General features: G+C 44.4%; 1 protein-coding gene across 1 annotated transcript; it reads right to left on the minus strand.

Annotated features, from left to right (window-relative positions):
* Positions 1 to 4,196: 4,196 nt before the first annotated feature.
* Positions 4,197 to 7,837, minus strand: LOC133902889 (oryzalexin E synthase-like). Its single transcript, XM_062344212.1, has 3 exons — positions 7,458 to 7,837; positions 5,158 to 6,528; positions 4,197 to 5,073 (listed from the first exon to the last, which is right to left on the minus strand). Exons 2-3 carry the CDS (start codon positions 6,064 to 6,066, stop codon positions 4,459 to 4,461), a joined length of 1,524 nt encoding a protein of 507 aa, XP_062200196.1. The 5' UTR covers positions 6,067 to 6,528; positions 7,458 to 7,837; the 3' UTR covers positions 4,197 to 4,458.
* Positions 7,838 to 20,477: the final 12,640 nt, after the last annotated feature.

The following is a 20,477-nucleotide window of genomic DNA, read 5'->3' on the forward strand; positions in this document are numbered from 1 at the left end:
ACCTCACAAGGTGCTAAAATTTGAAGTTTATCTTAATCGATGGCTTTCTACTATTTGAAAACCCAAAAACTTGCAAACTTGTAAGGAAACCAATAGAGAAAAACTAGAAAGAGGAGAATTCAAGCATATAAAAAAACATAAACTTCATTACTCAAAGTGATCAACCTTATTTTAGACCGATACTAAAGATTTATCTCTCAAAACTCTTACCTATTGCATAGACTAAGTACTCATCATTCTCTCATCTAAAACTCTAGCTCTAAGATCTCAAATGGGTGTGGCATAAGGGAGCTCAAGTGGCTAGTTCGAACTCTCTAATAGTCATATTCCTCTATTTATGGGCATAGAAAACTTAACCACTAAGTTTTCTAACTTTTTACCAAAATACCCCTCTCTTGTAGTACACTCCTACCTATCATCGAGGGTATTTTGGTCCATTTTCTTCTTCATTCATCGGACGGCCGCGACGCTTTCACGACTTAGTTTCGTCTCGATGTAGGCTTCACGATGGTGCCATGTACTCCTCCAGTCCTACCACAGTTTTGAGGTCAAATCGCGAAACCGCCTGCATGCTTCTCAAAGCGTGACTCACCGCTTTGTTTACACCTTAAGCAAGCATTTCAATGTCGACGTGTGTACTCCATCATACGATTCTGACCACCGGCAAGTCTCTCCCACTCCCGATCCCTCAGGCCGCCTTGTCACTTGCACCCGCATCCCATTCGTTTGATTTTGTCAACACACCGTCTCCATTCGTCTTCCATGCTTTGCTTGACCTCCACGTATTCAACTAGAATTACCCTTGACTCCGCCTGGCCTCCTTGATCATCTGGCACCAAGCACTCTGCTTAGCCCCAATCATCCCACCGACCGCCAAGTTAAATCTATCACCTATACACCATGAGACATGCAAATACATATCTCCAACTCCAATTCTAGTCAGTCCATAATTAATATGCTCAAATGAAATCCCGAATCAAATCACATCAAAGCTCATACAAAACCGAAGATCATGAAGCCAAATACTAATATCAATCACTCATCACAAATAAACCAAGGCACATTTTAACTTGGTTTCTCAATTTTTTTCTTGTAAATTGAAACAAATTTGTCCTTTTGAATCTGTATGAATTAATTTGCTTGCAAATAAAATAAACTTTATTTTTGAGTTGGTACATATTTGCTTGTAAAATTAAACAATTTTTCTCTTTTGTGTTACTGATTTGCTTTTGTAAATTGAGGTAATTTGCTCTATGAAACCTAGGGAAGCATACAAGTTACTTTGATTTTTTCTTGGAAATATGTAGTAGATTAATTTGATTCTCTTTCACACGGTGTCTAAATTGCATTTTGAATCATTTGTGATTGCTTGCAATAGTTAACAAAATTGCTTTTAGACACTTTGATGAACAAGGGAGAGCTGAACAGGAAACAACATGTGGAGTTTGCATCACACTCGTGCAATATAAGATATTACTAAAAATGAAAAAGAGAAAGTCTATTCAAACATTTTTTCTACCAGAAAAAGAGTGAGCATGTTATATCACTACCTTAAAAAGGGTTATTACAAACAAATTTTAAATCCTATCACAGACAGTTATAGGTTCCATCTCTGCAAAATTGGTTATGATACCGACCTTGTTACAGACATTTTTAGCTCTGTTTGTAATAGAGTTACACACAAACGGATTTTCTGGAAAACCATCTGTGTCTAGTAAGGATCACAGATAGATTTTGTTAAAACTCGTCTACGAGTAGTAAGAGTCACAGATGATTTTTATTTAAACCCATCAGTGTTAATTATCACAGACAGAGTTTTTAAAAAAAAACCGTATGTGTGACCCTTTCCACATATAAACAAATTTGCTTCCTTGATGTCTTCATGATATGATATACACACTTCATGATTCACAAATTAAACAACACATTGACATATTGTTTCGAACATCAATCACACATTGTTCATAACATCGATCATACATTGTTCAACTTCAACACATGTATTTACATATCACAAAGGTAAGAGAATCACATAGATGCACATCACACATTGTTTAGAACATATAAATCTATGTCACTACACATAATCCCTAGCTATACATCATTGGTGATGTTGTCTTTCAAAAGGACGATATGATAGACATCGTAGCGATGCTGTCGGATGATGAACTCCACAAGCAGGGATCCGGAGGGACCCCCTTTGAGATTCGGCCGGGGGGGGTGATTCTGAATCTACCTCGTACGTGAATTAATGAGAGTAAATGAGATGCAGGTGGGATGGATGATCGTATGCTAGAGGAAATAAATGCTCAGGGGACTTTAGACAGGTTCGGGCCGCACGAAGCGTAATACCTTACTCCTGTGTGTATGCTATAAATGCTCTGGGAATGCCTCTCTGAGGATTTCTTGTGTTACAAGGATTTCTGTCTAAGTCTAGAACTTCGTGTGGGTTGTTCTTGTCTGTGTTGATTTGTAATACTTGGTCCCGAAGAACTTGTTCATCCTTCGACGACCTCACTTGAACTTCTTTCTCTTCCACCTATCCTGGTCCTCTTTTTTTTTCTTCTCTGGGGTGCCCACCCCTCCTTATACCTCGTCGGGGCGGCCTGGCGTGCCCATAAAGGATGGTGTGAGTTCCAAGACGTCATAAATGAAAAGCAACCATCATGGGTTGCAGCTTGACGTTACGGGGGGTTGAAAACGCGCCCCCGTCCGGTCCTGTCGTCATCATCCCACTTTTCAGCGGGTGCAGCAGGGAGGGTCTGCCAGGCAGCCACCGAGCAACTCCGCGTGCCCGCCCGGTCAGAGCGAGCCTGACACAGCAGAGCGGTAGGCGATAAGTCTCGAGTCCTGCGACGACATCCCTAGGCGCATCAGACGCGCGATGGGACCCGCCGCATTAAATGTCCCCACGCCTCCCCGCCAGGCAGTGGTAGGGACTGACAGCAGCCGTGGGGGAAGTGGTTGGAAGTGACAGGCCACGCTCCCTCTTAAATACAGCATCGGGCCTCTCACCAATTGACACCTCACTGCTGAGCCCTTGTGGGGTCCACCGGCAAGGGGCTTCTTAAGTCCTCGAGGAACTCTGAGTGCTCGGGGACTACTGTTCATAGCCCCGAGCACTCTCTCCCGGATATACCTTTTCTCAGACCTCAGGGAACTCGGCTACTCAGAGACCACTGTTCATGGCCCCGAGCGCCCTCTCGCGGAACTGTGTCTGCTTGGGTCCTCGGGGAACTCGGGTACTCGGGGGTCACTGTTCATGGCCCCGAGCGCCCTCTCCCGAAACTGTGTTTGCTCGGGTCCTCGGGGAACTCGGTTACTCGGGGGTCACTGTTCATGGCCCCGAGCGCCCTCTCCCGGAACTGGGTCTTCTCGGACCTTGGGGAGATAATTCTCGAGGGAAGGCGCCACGTGGCACTCTACTATCCTGGCCTCGGGACTCGGGGACCCCCGGTTCCTATGTCACCGACAGATGCCATCTTCTAGAAGGATGAAATGATCAACATCATTGGTCGATTGACGCCGTCTTCCAAAAAGATAAAATGATTGACATCATCTCAGCTTCCTGTGTTTCAGCACAACGTCAACCCAAGCGTCATCTTCAATGAGCATCTCACAGTCATCTGGATCAGGTTCCATCTTGACTATCTCACGCCAAGCATCCGCGTTGTGGAAGTAGCCATAGGGACAACCTCATCCTGCCACCGCCTGATTACTGTGAACTGAGCCATTACAGATCTATGATGGAAATAAGACATTACCATTGCTTACATAAATTGAAGCAAATCCTAAAACACCCCAACAAAACTATGATTGGAAACCCTACAATACTCACCTGAGTGTAGTAGTGAAGGGGATTCGGTGCCTAGATCTCGCTTCTCCAATGCGGTCTGTGGAAGATGAACACTCGGATGGCAACGAGTAAAACGAGGTAGAAAGATGAACACTCTTCGTCGCTTTATATTAAGAGTTGTATGTGTGTGGGAAGCCAAGGGTTTGTATTTGTGGGAAACCAAAACCGCCAGGGGTTGTGTGTGAGGGGAAGCCAAAAGTGGCAGGGAGACGAGCGGTTGAATTTGAAACAATTCGCATGTCTTTAAATACAGACCGGTTTTCATAATTTTGTATGTAGCTATCATATAGACATAGATAAATCTTACAAGAAACCGTCTACGACAATATCACAGACAGGATTTGCTAAAAATCGTCTGTGTCTATATGATACTAACAGACAGATTTATAAAAACCGTCTATGCACACACATATGATGGTTTTATTACAGACACGTGTATCTTAGTAATCTTCTGAGGGTATTTTTTTAGTGACGGGTCTAAGAGTAGTGTAGGGCTATAGCGTGCAGAGCATTCTTTAGTAAAAGTTTAAATGTGTTGACCGCACGTATGATGCTCTTTTGTGGTTGAAGGGGTTACTTGTGTAGTAACTTGGCCGGACACATCACACGACAGACACTGGCATGGCACGGAGAGGCGTGGCGAGATCCAGCACCGTGCTATAGCGATCATTGAGGTCCATGTCCTTGGGTGCCATGCCGTCAGGTAGTCTCCATTTGATTCTATGCAGAAGAGAGGCCAGTAGCAACGGCACGGACCGCGCGGTGTAGTCCATTCCGGGACAGACCCTCCGCCCCGCGCCGAACGGCCTGTAGGCAAAGTCGTCCGTACCTTGAAAGTGCACCGGCTGACCGACCAAGAACCTTTCCGGCATGAACTCCTCAGGCTGAGGCCACGCTGTACGGTCCCTTCCGATTGCCCACAAGTTGACAACAACGCCCGTTCCAATCGGCACGGGGAATCCGCCCAGAGACACTCCGTCGGCAACCACCTCCCGGGGTATTAGCGGCACCGCTGGGTGCAGTCTCAGTGTCTCCTTCACCACGGCCTGGAGGTAGGGAAGCTTGTCGAGGTCGCTCTCCTTGACAAGGTCGTCGGAGCCCAGGCATGCTGCAAGCTCGGCACTCACCTTCTCCATCTTCTCTGGATGGCGAAGCAGCTGCGCCATAGCCCGTTGCACGGTGACCGTGCTTGTGTCACTCGCGGCAATAAACATATCCTGTATGTATACCAACAATAAAGAATCCACGTACCGGCAGAGTTAAATTTGTAGAGTATATTCGATCAACAGCCAACAACGTACTGTCAAAAACGTAGTGATCTCTTGGCGCGTGAGCTTGGAATCGGCGTGCCGCGCGAGGAGGACGTCCAACACGTCGTTGTGGTTCTCACTGCTAGTGCTAGCCAACCGGCGCCCAATGATCTGTTGGTCGAAGAACTTAAACAGTTTGGCCAGATGTATGGAGATGCGGCGGCGCGAGCCAAGGAGGTGGTCAATTGGTGCGAGGAACGGGAAGGCGTCGGCGACGTTGGATCTGGACCACTCCTCGAGTACCGGCGCAATGAGGCCCTTGAACTGCTGCGTGCCCGGCACACGCAAGTCCACCACGTCCTCGGAGAAGAGGATGTTGGATACGACGTTGAGCACGGTGCAGTTCACGGCCTCCCTGATGATGACCGGCCTGCCAGAGCATGCCCTGAAGTAGTCGTTGAGCTGGCGAGCATGGCGTTCCAGGATCGGCCGGATGGCGTCGAGGCCCCGGCTGGAAGAGAAGCGGGCGCCGATTATGACACGGTCCTGCTTCCACAGCTGGTCGGAGCTCGGGACGAAGACCATGGACGTCGCGCTGTACGAGAGGGCGCGCACGGTGTCCGGCACAAGCCGGGCCGCCAGCGCTGCGTCGTTCTTCGCGAGGGCCTCGCGGGCCACGGCGGGTGATGACACCACGACAATGGTGCGGGTCATGCCAAGTCGGATGGACACAACGGGCCCGTAGGTTTCGGCGAGGGAAGCAAGCGCGTGGTGCGGGTTGCGGCGGAGCGGCCCGATGACGTACAATAAGTTCCCGAGGAGGGGGAGCCCGACGGGGCCAGGGGGCGAAGGAAGAGATTTACGCGAAACTCTCTTTCGCTTGTATTTATGCAGTACGTACACCACATGAATGGTGATCAGCGTTGCTACTATACATGGCAACAACGCCGAGAACCCCATTCTTCGCTCTGCGTGCCCTCTCTCTCTTTCTGTGTTAGAGAGAGAGAGAGCTTAGAGAGAGAGAGGGTGAAGTGAGCTAGTTCCTGTGTTGCTAATTAATATGATGTGTTTATATACATGCTGTGTGTTCCACTTGACAAGTTGCTGCACCACGAGATAGAGCTTAGAGAGAGAGGTGAAGAGGGCTAGCTCCTGTGTTGCTAATTAAGATGATGTGTAATATATACATAAGTGTGTTCCACTTGACAAGTTGCTGCACCACGCGAACCACGCTAGCTTGTCTGATTCCTTTCAGCAACACACAGCGAGAGAGGTGAAGTGAGCTAGCTCCTATGTGGTTAGTTAATTAATCTGATATATATAGAGAGAGATAGAGAGAGAGCATGCCGTGTGTTCCACTTGACAGCACCACGCGAACCACTCTTGACAGATTCCCTTCCACCACTCATTTTTTATACTTCGCTATCAGCAACAGAGAGAGAGGTGAAGTGAGCTGAAATCCGAGAAAAGGACCAGTAGGTCTACACATTGCAATTATACCAACAAAAGTATCTCCAATAATTATCTTTCTTCCTACACCTACTTTATGAACTGAAATCTCCAAACCAAGCCCGTTTTTATTATCATTGCGTTGAATCCGAATTAGATTACATTAATTTCCCGTACGTGCTGTATTTTAATTATTATTCTTTATTTAAATCTTTACCATTCCCTAATATATGAATTACAATCTTGTTCTCCGCTCACAGCTATATTAGTGACAGTGGTATAGTTGTTTTCAAAATAATTAAGTATCTTTCACTACGTAAGAAACTATTAAAAGAGACACGTCATTAGTGACGTCTCTTTAGTACTCATCACTAATGCACTATTAGTAATGGGTCTAGTACCGATCCGTTACTAATGTGTGGTCCGGGCTGAGACCCGATTAAGACCTGTCATTAATGAGGGTTCGTTAGTGCGAGTGAACGACCCATCACTAAATATATTAGTAACGGGTCATATTAATGTCTGCCACTAATAATTCGATCATTAGTGATGGATATATGGCGCACACATCACTAAATATAGCTTACTCATTAGTGACAGGTGATTATAAAATATGTCACTAATATTAAAGTAATCAATGATGGGTCATAGTTGCACTACTATAGAAATCCCTTTCATTGTCGACTCTAAAACCCCCTTCACTGCTATTTTTAGAGCCGGCACTTCAGCCGGCAGTTTGTGCCTCCCCACTTCTACTCTGGCACTGTCCTCCCTCTCTCTCCTCGATCTCTCCCACTCAATACATACATACAATGAGACATATATAATATAAATCAATAATAAAGGCACCTTCATTAATACATAGTAATTAATGTCACACATATATATATAATAGTTCTTACAGGTCACTCCCGAAAAGTCGGTTGAGTTGAGCCAGTCCAGTATCCCTCTACCTCTCCCGTGATGAGGACCGCGTCTCCGCACGGACGGATGATGGCGTCGATACGTGCGGGGATGCGGGGGGGCTGATGCTGGTGGAGCGGAGGATCCGGCCACACCTGATCAACTGCATCGTCACCTAAGCTCGAGGCTCGCCGGTGTGTTAAAGACATCGAAGTCCGACTCCTGAATGCTAGTACGGTTTGAGCAATCAATCTCCTCCGTAGTGCACTGACGGGTCATCCTCTTATCCTCCCCTCCTGGCTACTCTTACGGGAGGCTGCTTCTTACTCCTCCGCAGCATACAATTGATGGACCGACCTCTCATCCTCCTCCTATTAAACACACTCATAGGCCATTGCTTCTCGCTCCTCCGTAATACACAGCGAGAGAGGTGAAGTGAGCTAGCTCCTATTTGGCTAGTTAATCTTATATAGAGAGAGATGGGGGAGAGAGCGCATGCTGTGTGTTCCACTTGACAAGTTGCCGCACCACGCGAACCACGCTTGACAGCTTCCCTTCTACCACTCATTGTTTATACTTTGCTATCAGCAACACAGAGAGAGAGGTGAAGTGAGCTGAAATCCGAGAAGCGGACTAGTAGGTCCACACATTGCAATTATACCAACAAAAGTATCTCCAATAATTATCTTTCCTCCTACACCTACTTTATGAACTGAAATCTCCAAAGCAAGCCCGCTTTTATTATCATTGCGTTGAATCCGAATTAGATTACATTAATTTCCCGTACGTGCTGTATTTTAATTATTATTCTTTATTTAAATCTTTACCATTCCCTAATATACGAATTACAATCTTGTTCTCCCGCTCACAGCTATATTAGTGACAGTGGTATAGTTGTTTTCAAAATAATTAAGTTTCTTTCACTACGTAAGAAACCATTAAAGTAGAGATGTCATTAGTGATGTCTCCTCAGTACCAATCACTAATGCATTATTAGTGATGGATTCAGTGATGACCCATCACTAATGTGTGGTCCGGGTTGAGATCTGATCAAGATCCATCACTAATGAGGGTTCGTTAGTGAGGCGAGTAAACGACTCGTCACTAAAGATATTAGTGACGGGTCATATTAATGTCTGTTACTAATAATTCAGTCATTAGTGATAGGTATATGGGGCACACGTCACTAAATGTAGTCTACTCATTAGTAACGGGTCGTTATGAGACCTGTCATTAGTATTAAAGTAATTAGTGAATGATCTTAGTTGCACTACTACAGAAACCCCTTTCACTGCCGGCTCCAAAACCCTCTTCACTGCTACTTTTGGAGCTGGCAATGGGTAACAGACAGTGATAGTCTGGGACTATCGCTGCTGGCTCCGTGGACCGGCAGTGAAAGGGGTTATCACTGCTAGTTGAAGGATTAGGCTTGCAGTGATGCCCTGGGTATCACTACCGGCTGGTGGTTTTAGTCGGCAGTGATTTCCAGGGCATCACTGCCGGCTGAAAGCTTCAGCTGCAGTGTTGTGCCTTCCCCCTTCTACTCTAGCTCTGTCATCCCTCTCTCTCCTTGATCTCTTCGTCTCTCTTCCACTCAATACATGCATACAATGAGGCATATGTAATGTAAATCAATAATGAAGGCACCTTCACTAATACATAGTAATTCATGTCACACATATATACATAATAGTTCTCACAGGTCATCCCCCCAAAAAGTCGGTCGAGTTGAGCCAGTCCAGTATCCCTCTATCTCTCCCGCGACGAGGACCGCGTCTCCACGCTGACGGCTGATGGCTTCTGTAATTGCGGGGACGCGGGGGGGGGGGGGGGGGGCGATGGTGGTGGAGTGGAGGACCCGGCCACCCCTGATCGACCGCAGCGTCACCTAAGCTTCAGTCTCGTTGGCGTGTCAAAGACATCAAAGTTCGACTCCTGAACGCTATTACGTTTGATCATTCGACCTCCTCTGCAGTGCACTGACAGGCCACCCTCTCGTCGTCCTCCTCCTGGTTATGCTTAGAGGAGGCTGCTTCTTGCTCCTTTGCAGCGCATAACTGATGGGCCAGCCTCTCATCCTCCTCCTCACTCCTACCCACGAGTCTCTAGCATTTTTCAGTCTCTTCCTAGAGGTGGTGCCTGGCGTGAATTTTACCATGACTCATATGATATTGATCCATGTGTAAGAGGCTTTGAGTTCCAGTGCTTTGGTGGACCACACTTTTCTCTTCGTGGTTCTCACCCCAAGCATACTAGTGTTGATTTGCATGCACCTACTTTAACTGTTTCAAGGCAGATGACCCAGTATTGGATTCCCAAGAAGTTTATGACTAACCCCATTACTGAGCCAACCACCTACTATTCTTTCCATATGTAGGTGGCAAGCGAAGGCCTGGAGAACAAGTGGCTCATTGACTCCAGTTGTTCGCGCCATATAACCAGAGATACATCATGGTTCTCTAGCCTCACCCCGACGAAGCGGCACGAGTACATCACTTTCGGGGATGATCGGAAAGGAAGGATGCAAGCCAAAGGTATGGTAAGGGTGAATGAGTGTTTTACTCTCAAGGATGTGGCTTTGGTGGAGTATTTGGGATACAATTTGCTTTTTGTATCTTAGTTGCTGGATGAGGAATTGGAAGTACATTTCAAACACGATACTCTCGAGTTCTTGATTCTTTATGCGCTTTGATTTGCCAGATTTTCAAAGTTGGGAGAGTTTTTGGAGCTGATTTTTCTGAGTCCCTTGGTTGTTCTTATTGTTTGATTGCTCAACCTTCTTCTGAGCTTTGGATGTAGCATAGGAGACTAGGGCATATGAGCTTTGACTTGCTTGCTCGTTTGAGTGCCTTAGGCTTGATCCAAGGATTGTCCAAGCTCAAGTTTGAGAAGAACCTCGTTTTTGCTCCTTGTCGGTATGGCAAGATGGTTGCCGCCTCTCACCCATCAGTCAATCTAGTGATAACTAAATGACCAGGAAAACTTCTCCATATGGACACTCTTGGTCCTTCCCAGGTTCGTTCGGCGGGTAGGAAGTGATATGTACTTGTCATTGTTGATGATTTCTATCACCACTTTTGGGTTTTCTTTCTTGTGAGTATGGATAAAGTGTTTTCACATTTTCGGATCTTAGCTTTGAGATTGTTCAAAGAAATCCCTAGTGCATTGAAAACAATTGCAGTGATAATGGCACCGAGTTCAAGAATTATCTCTTTGATACTTTCTATCTTGAGCATGTCACTGAGCATCAATTTTCTGCCCCACGCGTTCCTTGGTAGAATGGCATGGTTGAGAGGAAGAATCGCACTTTGGTGGAGATGGCTAGGACGATGCTCGATGACCATAGGACTCCTAGGAAGTTTTGGGCTGAGGCCATTAGCACAACGTGCTACATCTCAATCGAATTTTCTTGCGCTCGATCTTGAATTTGACTTCCTATGAGTTGTGTTTTGGGAGGAAGCTGAAGGTTTTGCATTTGAGAGTTTTTGAGTGTCGGTGCTTCATCCTAAAGCGTGGCAATCTTGACAAGTTCAAGTTGTGTTCTTCCGATGGTATTTTCTTGAGTTATTCTCTTCATGGTCATTCTTACAGGGTCTTTATTCTTGACAGTAACACCATCATAGAGTCCTATGATATGACCTTTGATGAATTAACCCCTTGTGCTAGCTCTGTCTTTGAGTGTACAGGTGATCAAGAGATGACCGAAAGCATTTTTGTAGACAGTAACCTTCTAGCTTTCAGAGATAACGAGGATGATCCACTACTTCCTACTATTACACTCGATCTTGAGCTGGTTCCTACCTCCTTGACATCGGCAGAGGGTCCTGCAGCCTCTACTTCCACTTCAGCTACTTTCGAGTCTACACCAACAGTGTTTGAGGGGGAGGTCATCTCGCAGCGCGAAGCCCCTCAACACATTAATCAGTGACATCCCTCACAGCTGATGATCGGTGACCTTGGTGAGAGTGTAACAAGGTCCAAATCTGTTTTTCATGCTCATTTCACTGATTCTGCATTTGTTACTTCTTTTGAGCACCATGATGTTGGATATACTTTGTCTGATTCGAGTTGGGTCAATACCATTCATGAAGAGCTTGAAAACTTTGAGAGAAATCAAGTTTGGGTCCTAATATAGCCACCCCCAAATGTTCACACCAAGGGCACCAAATGGGTTTTCAAAAACAAACAGGGGGATGGGTCTGTAGTAAGAAACAAGGCTAGACTAGTTGCTCAGGGTTTCACTCAGGTAGAGGGGATAGACTTTGGAGAGACTTTTGCACTAGTAGCTAAGCTAGAAGCTATTAGGATCCTCCTTGCATTTGCGGCATCCCAAGGTTTCAAGTTGTATCAAAATGGATGTCAAGAGTGCTTTTCTAAATGGTTTCATAGAGGAAGAGATCTATATCAAGAAACCCCTAGGCTTTGAGCATTCCAAATACCCTCATAGAGTATACAAGCTTCGGAAAGCTTTGTATAGGCTTAAGCAGTCACCTAGAGCTTGGTATGATAGGTTTAGGTCTTTCTTGCTAGGGCATGGGTATGTGATGGGGTCAGCTGATAAAATTTTGTTCACTCTCAAGCATGGCAATGATTTCTTACTTGTTCAGATACGTGGATGATATCATTTTTGGTGGCTCTTCTCATGCACTTGTGGCCAAGTTTGTAGAAACTATGAGCAGAGAGTTTGAGATGTCGATGATGGGTGAGCTCAACTTCTTTTGGGCTACAAATCAAGCAATGCAAGCAAGGTATATTCGTGCACCAAATGAAGTACATAAAGAATTTGCTAAAGAAGTTCGACATGAGTGATGCAAAGCCATTGGCGTCGACCATGCTTGATTCGGATGAAGATGGTGAGGAGGTGGACCAGCGAGAGTATAGGAGCATGATCGGCTCCCTTCTGTACCTGACAGCGATAAAGACCCGAGACCCACTTCGCCGCCTGCTTGTGTGCTCGCTTCCGGGCTTCACCAAGAATGTCTCACCGCCAAGCGGTGAAACGCATTCTGAGGTGTCTCAAGCACACTCTCGAGTATGGCCTTTGGTTTTCTACATCCTCTTCGCTTTCTCTTTGTGGTTTTTTGGATGTAGATTTTGCTGGGTATAGAATTGATAGGAAGAGTATATCTGGTACTTGTCAACTCTTGGGTATTTCTCTTGTGTGTTGGTCCTCTCGCAAGCAGTCTAGTGTTGCACAATCTACTGTTGAAGCTGAATATGTAGTTGCTGCTAGCTGTTGCTCATAGATTTTATGGATGGTTGCTACCTTGAGGGATTTTGGGTTAGATTTCAGGATTGTACCACTTTTGTGTGATAACACCAGTGCCATAAGCTTAGCCAATAACCTACTTCAACACTCTAAAATCAAACACATAGATGTGAGATTCTATTTCCTGAGATACCACAATAAGAAGGGAGACATTGAGTTGAGCTACATAGATACCCAATACCAGTTAGCCGACATCTTTACCAAGGCTCTAGATGCAACAAGGTTTTCATGCAAACTTAGGCTCTTATTGAAATATGGCATAAAATCTGTTGAGCAAGCTTGTCTTTTCTAAGAATGAACTTGAAATGTGAACTTAATCTCTTGTCACCCTTGAGTGTTTGATTTAGCTTGATCAGTGCTTAAATTAGGGCTAGTTCTATGAAAAGCTTGTGCTAGGCTGTTTTGTTCAGTTTAGCAGATTGAGGGCCTTTGACATTTGTCTATGTAAATATTTAGCCTATAATTAATCCTTGGGAGAGCATGTACTTTTTTGTGTCACAAAGGTACAACTTGTTTCGGCATTGTGAAAAATTGCATATCTTGAATTCTATGTTGAGTTAATAAAATGAATGATCAAGTTATGAGCTAAAATTGAATCCAATACGGTGAATTAAGGCTTCATGTGGTTTGCCAAAGAAGTGAACCCATGGTTGCTTAAAACTCACTTGAGGATAGTTAAATGATCAAAAGAGAAATTTAACTTGTGCTTTTTAATGTGCTAAGAGTGTTATTTTTCATGTTATGGTGATATGTGGGTGTTTGCATAGCCCGTCGGGTTGAACTTGATTGCCTAGTTTGAAGTTGACATAGCACTAGTTTCTCTAATCTTTGCACTGATCATGAAACTGTGGATGCTTTTGTGGTGACATCTTTTGAATAATTGAACAATATGATCAAAACTTGCTGCACTCCCGGTGCTTGTGGCATGAACTCACTTCGAGACTTTGTGCGCCTTTGAGTTATATTGTTTACTCCTCCTAGTGCTTTGCCATCTTTAGTCCTTGTAAGTGCTTTGTGATCTATATATGAAGCTTTGTAGGCTTGCATTTCATTTACACATCTTTTGCATAGTCTTGTATCCTTGATGTTTGCATTGCCAAAGGGGGAGAAAATATGTCCAAAGATATTATGCACAAATATTCAACAAAGGGGGAGAAAATTGCATTTATCTAGAAATGAAAGGAGAAAAAAATGGAAAATATGCAATCATCAAGGAGGAGCATGTTCTTCTTGTTCTTTTGAGGTTTTTGGCTCATTTTTGCCTCTTAGGTCTTTTGCAACCTTTCTTATGCCAAGTGACATATTTTGTTCTTTCTTGAGTTTTTGGTCACTAGATGAGCTTATCTTGTTCTAATTTCTTCAAATCAAAATCTTTGTGCTTTGAGGGTTGTCAATGCACTTATCAAGGGAAAGATTGAGAAACCAAGTATAAATATGCCTTGGTTTACTTGTGATGAGTGATTGACATTGGTATTTATTTGGTGTGATGATCTCTTGCATGAACGTTGATGTGATTTAAATTGATTTGGGAATTCATTTGAGCATATTGATTATGGACTAACTGGAATTAGAGTTGAAGATATCTGTTTGCTTGTCTCATGGTATGCAGGTGATGGATGCAACTTGATGGTCCATAGTGGGATGATCGGGGCCAAGCGGAGTGCTTTGTGCTTGATGATCAAGGAGGCCGGGCGGAGTCAAGGGTGATTCTAGCAGAACACGTGGAGGTCAAGCAGAGCATGGAATGCAGATGGAGACGGCGTGTTGACAAAGTCAAGCGAAGGGGATGCCGGTGCAAGTGACAAGCCGGCCTGAGGGATCGGGAGCTGGAGAGACTTGCCAGCAGTTAGGATCGTATGACGGAGTACACGCGTCGACATCGAAGTACTTGCTTAAGGTCTAAGCAAGGCGGCGAGTCACGCTTTGAGAAGTGTGCAAGCGGTTTTGTGGTTTAGTCTCAAAACCGTGTGAGGACTGGAGGAGTATTTGACATGATCGTAAATCTTGCATCAAGGCAAAGCTAAGTCATGAAGGCGTTGTGACCGTCCGATGAATAGAAAAGAAAATAGACCAAAATACACTCGATGGTAGGTAGGAGTGTATTACAAGAGAGGGGTATTTTGGAAGAAAGCTAGGACACTTAGGAGTTAAGTTTTCTAGGCCTATAAATATAGGGGCAAGGCTATGTGAGAGTTTGAACCAGCCACTTGAGCCCCCTTGTGCCACCCATTTAGAGCTTAGAGCTAGGGTTTTAGAGAAGAGAAGGATGAGTGCTTAACTTATGTAATAGGTGAGAGTTTTGAGAGATAAATCTTTGTAATCCATGTAACACCCCAAATTTCAATTTTTGCAATAATTTAAAATTTTGCTAGACATTAAATAGGTGGTTGCAATTTTGTTCAATAGGAAAATTAATTTCTAAATTTAAATTGTCCTAGGATAATGTTTGATGCATTCATGCCATTATAGATGCATTAAGGTTTTTATTGTGTGGAAAAATTTGCTAAAATTCGCTAGAAATCGCTCGTTCAAACCCCTTTTTGAAAATTATTGAAAATCAATTGGAAAAGGAATTTCTAAAAAGAAAAATGCCCTTGGGCTGATTCTCTCTCCCTCGGCCCATCTCCCCTCCCCTTTCTCCTTCTCTCGTGGGCCGCCTCTTCCTTCCCCGCACCGGCCCGTTGGCCGAGCCGGCCTGCAGCTGCTCCCTCTCTGCCGTGTGGGCCTCGCGCCGAGCCGCCCACCCTGCCCGCGTCGAGCCGCTCCGCCCGAGCCGCGGCTCCCCTTCCTCTTCCTCCCGCCGCCCGTTTTGAACCCCGGCCATCCGATCCTGGATGGACGGCCCAGATCAGAGGGGCGCATACCCCTTCGGCCCGGTCCACCGTGGACCCATGGACCGGCCTCCAGGCCGTGGTCCATGGGCCCATAAACCTATTCCATGCGATTTTTCTATTGAAAAATAATGTTGTTTTGTTTTATGACATCATAATTAGAATTTCCAGTATAAAATCAATTCAGGTTTTTCTCTGAAAATCACGTAAAATTTGCAGTTAAGCCCCTGAAACTTCAAAAGCTTAATACTTTTTGCTCGTAGCTCCGATTTGGGCGATTTTCGCGCCCAAATGTTCGTAGCGACGTGTAGAATCTTTTTATAGGGCTTTTGCTTAGATTCTATATCATCTGTTGTATTGCTCTTAGAAGTTTGTTTTATGTGTGCTTTTCCGGTCGGTCGTTTAAGAGCTGAGCAGTTCGGCAATCTTGAAGACCAAGCTTTTGAGGACGTTGAGCAGCACCCGGTTGAAGGCAAGTGTTCTTGAGCATATTTATCCTGTTTTAGAATTGCAAGTGTAGTTTTTAACCTTCAAAATGCATGCTTGTCTAAACATGAATCCTATGTTAGGGTTTACTAGTTTTGAATCAATATTTCCTTGTCGCCGTTATTCATCATGTTATGAAAATGGGTAGTTTTATGCTAGCGCAGTCTTGGTTGGGAAATCTTAATATTGATTAATAAACTATGCAACAATGTTGGGAGATGGTAATTCTTTTTGTAGCAACATGGTATAGGTTGTCCCCAACAGAATGGATGGTTTGAGGTGGAGCCTATGGCATGTTTGTGTTTGTATCTGTGTGGGGTCCTAAGGACCGATTCTTGGGCATGTAACCAAGTTTTATCCGCACAACCACGAGGCCTATATGGGTATGGCCTGGCCAACTAATTAGTCACCTTCTAGCTTAGTGGGCACCATAGGTCGGTATAAGTGGCACAAGTGGGGGCTTCTGCAGCAATGTAATTGCCTGTTAGCGGTGAAACCTCAGTGGGTGCCTGTGGGTTAGAGGGAGCTTTGTAAAGGCCTTGTAGTGAGACCCCGACTCTACACCCTGGAAGTTTGGAGCAACAAGGGAATCACGACTCGTGGGGAAAGCAGTGCAAACTCTGCAGAGTGTCAATCTGGTCGATCAGCCGTGCTCACGGATAAGAGCGAGCTTGGACTTCTTCAGGATTAGTTGGGGTAAGGGTTTGGTATGGTGGGTTGGGGTAGCCAGGTAATAGAATTATCTGGTGAGTCTTGGTAGTCGGATGGAGTCCGATGAGTCAAATCTTTGGATACAGTCGTGTCTCCTCACTTAGTAAATAGGATGCCTGATGTTGGAGTCATAGGCAGATCATAGTTGCTTAGTGCTTTTAGCCAGTGTCAAAGCCGTTCCTTGACTTAAGCCACATATCATGTTTTCCCTACGCTTGCGGAGTACAATCCTTGTACTCACACTTGTTGTCCCCTACCCTGCATTCTACCGCTGTTCAGAAGCTGGCAATGAAGCTGGAGCTTTCGACAACGACTTCGACCCAAAGCTGCTGTTCTAGGCTGTGTTGCCCCCGGTCGGCGCCTGTGGAAGATGGAGCCGCAGGCGCTGAAGACCCTTTAGTTTTCCCGCTGTGTTTTCTGTAGACCCTCGGGTCCTTTTGTATTAAGTTAAATACGATGATGTAATAAAGGCACTGTGATGATATTACTAATGATGTAAGCACATGTATGAAACTTGATCCTGGCATATATGTGTTGTGCCCGGTTTTGTTCGTTTAAAACCGGGTGTTACAATCCACCTAAAATAGAGCCGACCTCTTTGAGTAATAAAATTTATATTTTTGCATATTCTTGAATTCCCCTTCTTCTAGTTTCCCTCGATTGGTTCTCGTGCAAGTTGCATTTTTTTGGGTTTCTGGTTTTGATTTTCATTTTGGTTTTTTGGCTGAAATTTCAGCACCTTGTGAGGTCATTCTTCTTGTTGCTAGAGGCATAAAATTCGCATACACAGACTTATGTGATGGGGTTTTGAATTCCCTTGCCTCTAGACAATCAACTTGGAGAATTTCGTTGCTCGGTGTTCAACTTTTCTTGTTTCTTTGCAAGTAGTGATATTTTGAGTGCTAAGATACATGGATTGATCTTAAATGGAACCTTTGGTTCATATATCATCCGTGGAATCATATTGCCTCGATTTTCTTTTGTTAAAGCTTCTGTCTATTTTTGCTTCCGCTTGAGTTTTGAGGTGCGTTGGGTGATCATCGATTTCGCAAGAAATTTGTTGAGGTGCCTATTCACCCCCTCTAGTCGCCAATCTCGTTCCTACATGTTCGCACCTCACCACCGATGCTACTGCCATTCTCCCCCCTCCACCGCAGCCTGACGTACGCCGCCGCCGCCTCTACAAGCTAGGGTTAGGGAAATAGATCAAGGTAGTGACGGGGGCTGTTGCCGTCGTCATGGCGTATTTGGATGGATCCCGACAACTCCTCCATCGACTCACGCACCAGTCGTACACTACCCTCCAGGTGTTCCCCCAGCGGCATTCCCCCACCGGCCACGATCGAGACTAATCATAGTAAGCTCTTTTCTTTTTGTCCATCATTGTTAAGCTCATAGGAACACTCGTTAGGACACAATAATTTAATTGAGTTTATAGTATATTAGGCTCAATTCATATCATTCTATTAGGTAGGTATTGAAACCAATCCTATGGCTCAAAGAGATAATCCTTGCGATAGGTGGTATTGTACCTTTGGTACAATCCATTCTAGATGGAAAGAATTGCCAATAGGTTGGATAACCTCAATACACTGTACCTAACGGAAGACCTGCGACAATTGATCTTGTGCTAATGCAGGTGTCAGGCAATGTTTTGTGCTGTTGCCAGGGAGCATAACGCTTAATTAGTCATTTCAATTTATTTTCATTTTTTTACTTATCTCACATGTTACATTCGGGTAAATCATATGCATTTATTTTTTCACCTTTATCTTCGTATTCACCTTTAAGACCATTAACTCCTGATTCGTCTCAGTTTTCAGAGTTGTTTGCAAGTATCACTAGTTCACTACTACAGGTATGATTTCGTGGGACGTCCATATACAGACAATTTTTCGGAGTCATATGTGAAAAGATTATCACAGACGGCTCCAAACTAGACCCATCTGAAAAAATAATGAGGAGTAGCCTTGATGTCGTAGGACACTATAATACATGCGGATCCAAATAGGAACCATCAATACTATTAATATAGACAGCTCGAAATTAGAGCTATATCTATTAAAACTAATGGTGTGGATTGCTTAAAATGGGAATTGTCTATATTCATACTACAAACGGCTCATGTTTGGAGCCTCTGTACTATCGGAATTATTATAGATGGCTCATAGTTCAAGCCATCTGTAATAATAGCACACCTATTCAACCCTTTGCGTTCCAATATTACAGATGCCGGTGCATCATTAGAGTCGTCTGTACAAATACCTGACCCCTCGGTTCTCACGCGACCCTTTGCGTTCTCTTCCTTTATAAGCTTCGTCTTCTTCGGTCTTCACTCTCCAACTCTCTCGACTATACACCTATACTCTCCCGAGCCCACCCACCTTCACACTCTCGAGCTTGCACCTACCCCTACACCCCATCTCCCCTGCTGGCTAGCCATGGAAATTCCCTTGCCGCCACCATCTCTGGCCACCCCATTGTACCCTTCACCACCACTGACTTCGGCCACTTCAAAAATCCCGTGCCTTCATCCAATGATGAGGAGGTACCACCAGCACCAAAGAGTTCGGGTGGGGCACAATTCAACTCTGGATCAGCCCCCTCCGAGTCCACCAACTTGGACTGGGAACACTTCCTTGAAGAGACAACTGCAAAGAAACGCTGCATGGAGGAGGAGGATGACGACAAGGAGGAAGAGGATAGTGAGGAGGATCACGATGACAACGAGGAAGATGAGGATGCGGACGGCAAGGAGTCAAGAAACGATGATGGTTCTGGCCCCGATGACTTGTTCTTCGTCATCGACGATTCCGATGGGGAGGCGTAGGCGGCCAGCCAGTGGTTCTTTTATGATGGCGATCAGAAGTTCTTTAGGGTTACTTTTGTGCTTGCACAGTCGGTGCACAAGTGGTTTCTTTTGGTTGTACTGTGACTACTAGCTAGGGTTTGTATTAATTTCTTAATGTTTAATTTGCTATGTATTAGTTGTTAAATGCTAAGTACTCGTTTGTTAAATACTAAGTGCTAGTTGATATGTGATATGTGATCTGTTGATTCTGGGATCTATTGGTTCTGTGATGTGTGACTCTATTGCTCTGTTGTGAATGTCGATTTGTGTTTGAATTTGATTTTGAGAGATCAACTACATCTAGATCTAGATGTAGAGGTAGACTTTTTAATGATGTTCTAGAATTAATTGTTCTAGGTTACATATACGATTCAACAAAAATAGATCTAGGTTTAATTTTTTATTAATATAGATGGCCAGCCTTAATATAGTTTTGTAGATAAATTAAGGATTTTTATTACATGAATTTTACTATAAATGGATCGCTTTTATTTCTCATTTGTACGGTTCATGTATACATGTATTAATGTAATGATAATAATTCATTAATTTTGAATTTATTCTCATTTCCATGGTTAATGCATGCACACATGGTACCTCCATTTATTTGACGAAGAGCTAGCTAGCTAGGTTGCTCACTTTTATTAGGTTAATTTAACATTCATTTACTATATTTTTAGATTGATCATGGCTGGATGCACAGTTTTCATATAAATCAAGGGTACCTTGATGCTTTGACAACTTTTCTGATAGTTACCGAGGAGTATCGTTCGAAGAAGGGTGTTGAATTTATATTTTGTCCTTGTTGTTATTGTAGAAATGAAGCGCACTTGATTATCCAAGCGCACTTGACAGAATGTAGCTCGACAGA

The sequence above is a fragment of the Phragmites australis genome, chromosome 21, assembly GCF_958298935.1.
Source record: "Phragmites australis chromosome 21, lpPhrAust1.1, whole genome shotgun sequence".
In the NCBI taxonomy this organism is placed as follows: Eukaryota; Viridiplantae; Streptophyta; class Magnoliopsida; order Poales; family Poaceae; genus Phragmites; species Phragmites australis.